At 35.8% G+C, this 8,173-nt stretch overlaps 1 protein-coding gene across 1 annotated transcript; it reads left to right on the top strand.

Moving 5' to 3' along the window:
- Positions 1 to 301: 301 nt before the first annotated feature.
- LOC114367966 (subtilisin-like protease SBT2.2) lies at positions 302 to 8,162 on the top strand. The gene is made up of 10 exons (XM_028325261.1): positions 302 to 804; positions 1,329 to 1,488; positions 1,692 to 2,089; positions 2,644 to 2,739; positions 3,730 to 3,802; positions 4,276 to 4,558; positions 5,233 to 5,564; positions 6,137 to 6,407; positions 6,580 to 6,861; positions 7,292 to 8,162. The coding sequence occupies exons 1-10, from the start codon at positions 578 to 580 to the stop codon at positions 7,717 to 7,719; spliced, it is 2,550 nt and encodes an 849-aa protein (XP_028181062.1). The 5' UTR covers positions 302 to 577; the 3' UTR covers positions 7,720 to 8,162.
- The last annotated feature ends 11 nt before the right edge of the window (positions 8,163 to 8,173 follow it).

The following is an 8,173-nucleotide window of genomic DNA, read 5'->3' as shown; positions in this document are numbered from 1 at the left end:
ATCTTTAAAAATGAAGAAGAAGACAGAAAAATAAAATAAAAAAAGTGAAACAAGAAAAAAAAAGTACTAGGTTGTTGTCATTACACAAGTCACAGGAAAGCTCCAATGTTCACTCACACTTCACACATATTGACAGCCAACGACCGGAACGAAAATGTCCAAAATCGAATAAAACCAAATAAAACGTTCACTTTCTCATTCTATTCCCACATAACATATTTTCCTTTTTTTTTTTTTTTTTTATTTCCATTGAATAATAAATAAAACGTTCAAATTCACACAACCCAATAAAGAAGGCGTTTTTTGCTTGCAGATTCTCTTACTCCAGCTATTAATACTGAAACACTCTCTCCCTCGCCAAAAAGGTGCTTGCTTTGTCATTGTCTCTCACTTGGGGTGTTCTGTTTTCCTTCACTGAACTGAAAAAAAAACACTGAAGGGAAAAAAGGCTTGAACTTGAGAATGGAGCATGTGGGTCGGTGAGGAATTGTTGTTGTTATTGTTCACTTTTGGTGGGGTGGTTTCGGATCCAACTGGGTCTTCTGCTTTTGTGCTTTTGTTTCCCTAGAAAATCCTTATGGGGAACATTTATGTGGCACATTTGGTGGTGGTGGTGGTGGTGTTTTGCTTTTTGCCATGCTTGTGTCAAGGTGATTCAGATGATGCTACTACCTCTGATGTGTATGTTGTTACTCTGAGACATGCTCCTGTTTCTCATTACTATGGTGGGTTGAGAAGAGAGGTTAATGGCTTCAAAGATGCTGCTGCTGCACCTGGCAGAACTCAATTTAAAAAACCAAGAAGGTATCACCTCACTCAAACACAAGCTTGGTTTGAAGGTTTTATGTGGGGCTGGGGTTGCTGATTAGTGTTTTTTTTATATATATATTTTTTATTTCTTTTAGTGGAAAGAAATTGTGTATTTTTCTTGGTATTTTTCTTTGGGTAGCAATAGCATTGAATGGTGTGCTCATGTGTTGTATTCTTAAGTCATTGATGTTTAGCTTTCCAATTCTTTTTTTTTTTTTCAATTTTTATTTGGTCCCAAAAATCATTGAGGCTTCTTGTGGAAGCTGTGTGTTTTTGGTAAGATGAAAAGTGCTGGTTAAATGATTGCTTAACATCTATAGATGATAGGTTGTTTGTTTGAAACGTATTATTATATTTGTTAATCGTTAATGATGTTCTCAATTCTCAGTATTGTGCTTCATCCTTTCTTTTTCTTTTCTCCTTCCAATTTTGAGTGTTTTGAGGTTGTTTGTGAAATCTGGTGCAAAAATTTGATATATGTGATCCTATTTTTGTTTTATTTTACTTTTGTTTTGAAGGTATGGCAATATTACTAAGACAGATAAGAGATATGGCTCTTACATTTCTCGGGTTCATGATTCTTTGTTGAAGAAAGTGTTAAATGGAGAGAAATATCTGAAGCTCTATAGCTACCATTACCTGATAAATGGATTCGCGGTGCTGGTTACCCAACAACAGGTATGACATTAGTTTTCATCGTCATGGTTTTATCATTTAAGAAAATTATGATTAGTTACATTGTATAGTGTGTAGTTGTTTCTTTATATTGATGATTTGGTTTCCCCATCGGTGCCCGTCCATGTTTAAGCACTATTAACTTTTTTGTTTAATTTACTGCAAGTAAAAGTATTCTTACCCTTTGAAATTGCTTAATCATGAAGGCAGAGAAACTATCAAGGAGTAGTGAAGTGTCCAATGTGGTTTTGGATTTTTCTGTAAGGACTGCGACTACGCATACACCACAGTTTTTGGGTCTGCCACAGGGAGCATGGTTTCAAGATGGTGGGTTTGAGACTGCTGGAGAAGGAGTTGTTATAGGGTTCGTTGACACCGGCATAGATCCAACACATCCTAGTTTTGATGATAACAAATATGAAAAGCCGTATCCCGTTCCTGCTCATTTTTCTGGCATCTGTGAGGTTACTCGCGACTTTCCATCTGGTTCTTGCAATAGGAAGCTTGTTGGGGCCCGTCATTTTGCAGCTTCTGCCATAACCAGAGGAATATTTAATTCGACTCAGGACTATGCTTCTCCCTTTGATGGTGATGGCCATGGAACGTGAGTTCTTGGATTTTCTTTTGTGGGTGTTATGTTTGGTTGTAGTAGCTTCATGGTCCATTCTCTTGATTTCATCCAAATGTCCAACTACTAATTGGATACTTAATGGGGAAATATGATTTGTTTGTTAGCATCTACTTTGCTTTGGCCAGTCCATGATGACAAAGTCTAAGTTGTCATCCTTTTTCTACAACAACTACTGGTCTACCTATTACTACAAATTATTGATCATTTTTTTTAACAGTACCTTCATTTTGGTTTTGAAGTTTTCTCTCTTTCAAGTTTCACCATTGGTGAATTATGTCTAGCTTATACTTATCAGAACCTTGAGCTCAGAAATGTGTTTTCTCCTGTTCCTTGGAGTGTTGAGATTCTTTAGAATGTTCCTTGGAGTGTTGAGATTCTTTAGAATGTTCTGGAAACTGGAATTGCAATAGCCCAAATTTGTGTTTTCATATTGGACTGTTACCAAATTTGTTTTAATCATAACATAATTAGTTATGTTTACTTCTCTTTTAACTAAATTCCCATTCTGATGTAACTAACATACACAGGCACACAGCATCTGTTGCAGCAGGAAACCATGGGATTCCAGTGATTGTTGCTGGACATCACTTTGGGAATGCTAGCGGGATGGCTCCTCGTTCACAGTAAATAATCTGGAACTATGTCTTAGTTATTTTATTTTATTTTGTGTTATCATTACTTTTATGCTTATAGTAATCTGTTGGATCTTTATGATGATCTTATGGAGTTGTTCATTATTCTGCTTCACATAATGGCTTAAGCTTTTGGAATGGTTGTTTCTGAAACCATTCCACCAAAAGTAAATAATCTAGAACTATACCATAAAGATCCATGTCACAGTAAATAATCTGGAACTATGTCAGAAACAACCATTCAAAAGCTTAAGCCATTAGGTAAAGACTTTATCTGTTTGTTGTTGTTGTCAGAAAAGCTAGTCATGTGGAGTTGAATTCTTAGTACTATGGGGATAATACATCTCTAACATTTTTTACAATAAAATTTGGGCAGCTTCTCTTGCAGGAGAGAAGAAATGCCGTGGGGGCTTCAATTTAATGGTTGAAAAAAAGGGAAACTAATTTGATGATATGATGGAATGGACCAAAGGACCCTTTTTTTGAGTGGAAGTGGACCAAACGACTTGAACAATTACATATTTGAGAAGAAATGGTAAATAAAATAAATAAGAAGAGTCCAGTTATAGCTAAATAAATAGAAATTTCAATAAGTCCAGTTAACTGACTGACCATGGATCATCTAGTGGTAAGGATTCTTGCTGGCATCGAAAAACTGTAAATTGGATTTTCATTGTGATTTTCAGACGAGAGAATGATTTTGTAAAACTGTTTTGGCATCTGAAAACTGAAGTGAAGCTTCTTCAGTTATAGAGCCAAGTTTCTGAATCAAAAGGGATATCTGTTGAAGGATGTGGTGTGGTCTTCTCCCATTTCTCTTCCCTCCTCTGTATTAACTCATAGTTCCATCAATTACCCTACAGTGCATCATATTCCCCTATCCCATAGAATGTGCTATCCCCATAGTATTAAGTATTCAACTTCCCATGACTTTTAAAAGAAAAATAATTTATGCTTGTGTTGCATTTCAATCTTTTACAGCATTGCTGTTTACAAGGCACTATACAAAAGCTTTGGAGGATTTGCTGCAGATGTTGTTGCAGCTATTGACCAGGTACATATTTAATTTATTCAGACATGTGACACATTGTTATCCAAACAATTTACATGTCAGTTATATGATAATTTTACTTGAGCAGGTCATTTTTTCCCTTCACTTCTTTGATTTAAGGTTTTCCTTCCCCTAGCATGTTTGTATATGATAGTGCAATTCCCTAATAAAGTTTATAACTGTTATCTATTTTTCAAGGTCTTGTTTATTGGCCTTGTATTCCTTTTGGCCCCTACCCCAGCAGTAATGAAGAGCACATTTCACATTGTTTTAGGATTCTTAATTCACCTCTTAGGATCCATGGCATTTGATTTTCAATTTTATTTTGTCTTCTGTCTATCCATCATGCCTTGCCTTTCAAATTTCTGTAGTGTTGAGAGTTGTAAGTGATAGTGGTGATTTCCATGCATGTCCTTCACAATAAAATTGCATCCAATTTTGCTTTGCCTGTAACACTAATAGTGTGATGTTTGCAGGCAGCTCAGGATGGGGTTGACATAATAAGCTTGTCTATTACTCCCAATAGACGTCCTCCTGGTGTTGCAACCTTCTTCAACCCAATAGACATGGCTTTGCTGTCAGCTGTGAAGCAAGGTATTTTTGTAGTTCAAGCAGCAGGAAATACTGGACCATCACCAACAAGCATGTTCTCCTTCAGTCCATGGATCTATACTGTTGGTGCTGCCTCTCATGACCGGGTTTATAGCAACTCCATATTTCTTGGAAATAATGTGACCATACCTGGAGTTGGTCTTGCACGTAAGTTTTTGTTTCTCAATTCCTGGTAAATGGTTAACCTTATAAGAATTTATTTTAGACTAACTCACCAGAGGGGGGGTAATGTTACGGACTTTAATGATTGGACTTTCTCTTTTGTGTTGCCCAAGTAGTGAAGATCTTCAATGAGGCTTTGGTGTCAATTTTCGTTCACGGTTTAATTTAGTGGAAAAACAATATGAAGTTAATTATATTCACTAGTTTTGAGATTATGAATCAGATTTTGAATTTATCATCACTAGGATATTCACTGTATTATTGGGATTTTTTGGGCGTGAATTATATTCTGACTGCTCTCGTACTTTCTTGTGCTGCATGAATGACTATAATAAGTTTAGTTTGCTAGTGTAATTTTCTTCTTTTTCTTTTTTAATGTCAGTTGGAAAGTACTTTTAATTCATTATCTATCTTTCACTAGACATGATCCCCAAGAAAGGGGGGAAAGGTCTAAGATCTATAGTTGTCACTCTATTTGTGGACAATCAGTTCTTGTTGCTTTCAACTTCAAGGATTTCTTAATGTTAGATTGAAGATCCTCCTCTAGTTATAAATTTGTTCAATTGTTCATCTATGAATTTATTATTTCTTCAATATTTCTGCCGACATTGATTTATGACCCACTTTTTTTTTTTCATTTTTATTATTATTGTCCTCAGCTGGCACAGATGAAAGCAAACTTTATAAACTGATTCATGCACATCATGCTTTGAGCAATGACACCACAGTTGCTGATGATATGTATGTTGGTGAGTGCCAAGATGCATATAAGTTCAATAAGAGTTTGATCAAGGGAAACCTCTTGATGTGCAGCTATTCAATTCGATTTGTGCTGGGACTCTCCACCATCAAACGGGCCTCAGAAACAGCCAAAAACCTGAGTGCAGCTGGTGTTGTGTTCTATATGGATCCCTTTGTGATTGGTTTTCAGCTTAACCCTGTTCCAATGAAAATGCCTGGCATAATAATTGCTTCCACAAATGATTCCAAGGTGCTTTGCATTATCCATTTCCCCTCATATACACGTGAATATCTAGAGAGCATAGAGAGAACATGGAAATAAATTTTGAAACTTATTCTTTGACACAGCATGGCTATAATACAACATATAAATCAGTATAAAATGAATATAAAACACAAATCTTAAATTCCAAAAATAAAAACGTAAATTCTTAAAAGGGAGCATGAGTCATTTTAGACATAATAAAATGCTATAATTTATCTAATGACATTCTATTGGCATAAAAGTTTATAATATATTGCTAGAAATATTCAAAAACTCTTGAGTGTCTGACATGGATATGATACATACATGATTAATATTTTGAAGTGTTTGTGCTTCCTTGTTGTTATGCTTATGTGTATTGTCCTTTTTTTCTTGGGCTTTCATTTTACAATAAATGGCATCTTTTGATGCTGAGAATTCAGTGAGAACATCTATTTTCTTTGTAAAAAGAATGCATGGATTTGGCTGATATGTCAGCCAACTTATTACTCTCTCTATCTTACATGTGCATGAGGAATAATCCCCTGACAGTTTCCCTTTTATTTTGAACTGGTCAGGTTTTAACGCAATACTACAATTCTTCGTTGGAAATAGATGCAGTTTCAAAGAAAATTGTTAAATTTGGGGCTGTTGCCACTATCTGCGGTGGACTGAAACCAAACTACAGCAATGTTGCCCCAAAGGTTATGTATTACTCTGCCAGAGGACCAGATCCAGAGGACAGTCTTCCTCACGAAGCTGACATTTTGAAACCTAACCTGTTAGCTCCGGGAAATTTTATATGGGCTGCTTGGAGTTCTGTTGGCACTGATTCAGTTGAATTCCTAGGTTTGTAAATACATAAAAGTTTATACTAGGAAACCAAACATAAAATTTTTGTCAAGTTTAATGACTTGTTTTGATACCAATCATATGTTAAAAACAACTATATAAGTAATAAACTATGCTATTTTTTTTTCAATGCATGCTGATAATGTCACATAATCTGCATTGCCAACAGGTGAGAATTTTGCATTGATGTCTGGCACAAGCATGGCTGCACCACATGTTGCTGGTCTTGCTGCACTAATTAGGCAAAAGTTCCCCAATTTCAGTCCTGCAGCTATTGGATCTGCTCTTTCTACTACAGCCTCTCTGTATGACAAGAGTGGTGGGCCAATAATGGCTCAGCGATCATATGCCTCTCCAGATCAAAACCAGTCTCCGGCAACTCCTTTTGACATGGGAAGTGGTTTTGTGAATGCAAGTGGAGCACTGAATCCGGGTTTGGTTTTTGATTCTGGTAAGTCACTTAAGCATTGCAATCATTTTGCTTCAATAAAAATTCTCATGTTTCAATATATAAAAAGTGGCATGAAAATTCAGCTACGATTATGGTTTAAGTTAGATAATAGGTATGATACTCCATTATAATGGCAGGGCCAGGACAATGTAGTTAATCTTTGAACATTTTACATAACGTTCTTTTTTATGATGAAACACAGCAATTTATAGGATGTTCCTTCTCCCTTTGAAGTTGTTGAATTTATTTGGGTTATCAAATTGTGCAATAAATTGAATAAGCGAAGGTGATAACTTAACTGCACCAGTTCACATGTATTTACTCATTTTTTTTAACTACGTCTAGTTTTATGTAAACTGGTTGATTAATGATTGATGTTAGTAGTCCTGGTTTCTTAATGTGGAAGTCTTACATGCATGTTTCTTTGTAGGTTATGATGATTACATGTCATTTCTATGTGGAATCAACGGTTCAGCTCCCGTGGTGCTAAACTACACGGGCCAAAATTGCGCGCTCTATAACTTGACTGTCTATGGTCCTGATCTGAACCTGCCCTCAATCACTATATCAAAGCTGAACCAATCCAGAATAGTGCAGAGGACAGTCCAAAACATTGCTCAAAATGAATCTTACAGTGTTGGTTGGACTGCTCCTAATGGGGTTTCAGTGAAAGTGTCTCCAACTCACTTCTGTATTGGCAGTGGTGAGAGGCAGGTCTTGTCTGTGCTCTTGAATGCAACCCTTAGCAGCTCTGTGGCCAGCTTTGGGAGAATTGGGCTGTTTGGGAATCAAGGTCATGTGGTCAACATTCCACTTTCAGTCATGGTTAAAATCTCATCTAACACTACTACTAGCTAACTGGGGATGTCACGTATTCTTGTTAAAAGTAAATTCATTTTGGGACAAAATTTGGATGAAGTTTTTTAGGTGCTTTTAGTGTTTTTGAATCAGAGTTAGAGTTTCATCTCGATAATTTGCCTAATAAAGTATTTGCATTAAATGTTAATATAGATTATTGAGGTGAAATTCTAATTTGGATTGGAGAACAATACTAAAATCATCTAATGAATTGCATTTTAGTTTTGTTCTTCATTTTGTTTTGTATGTGATTTTTTCTTTCTTTCTTGGGTCCGAAGATGCATTAGCTATTTTTTCATTCATTATAATGTAAAGAAGCTAAAGGTTCTTGTAAAGATATAGATGTGACCAGTCCTTGATTAGTGTTAACTTTCTCTTTCGCCATGATTGTTGATTACTTGATACACAGTTCTTATGGGAGATGTAGTGTTTGTTTGGATGAATTTTGATAAAA

Source organism: Glycine soja, chromosome 9 (genome assembly GCF_004193775.1).
Source record: "Glycine soja cultivar W05 chromosome 9, ASM419377v2, whole genome shotgun sequence".
Taxonomy (NCBI): Eukaryota; Viridiplantae; Streptophyta; class Magnoliopsida; order Fabales; family Fabaceae; genus Glycine; species Glycine soja.
The sequence above is the reverse complement of the archived record's forward strand: the minus strand, read 5'-3'. Positions and strand labels throughout refer to the sequence as shown.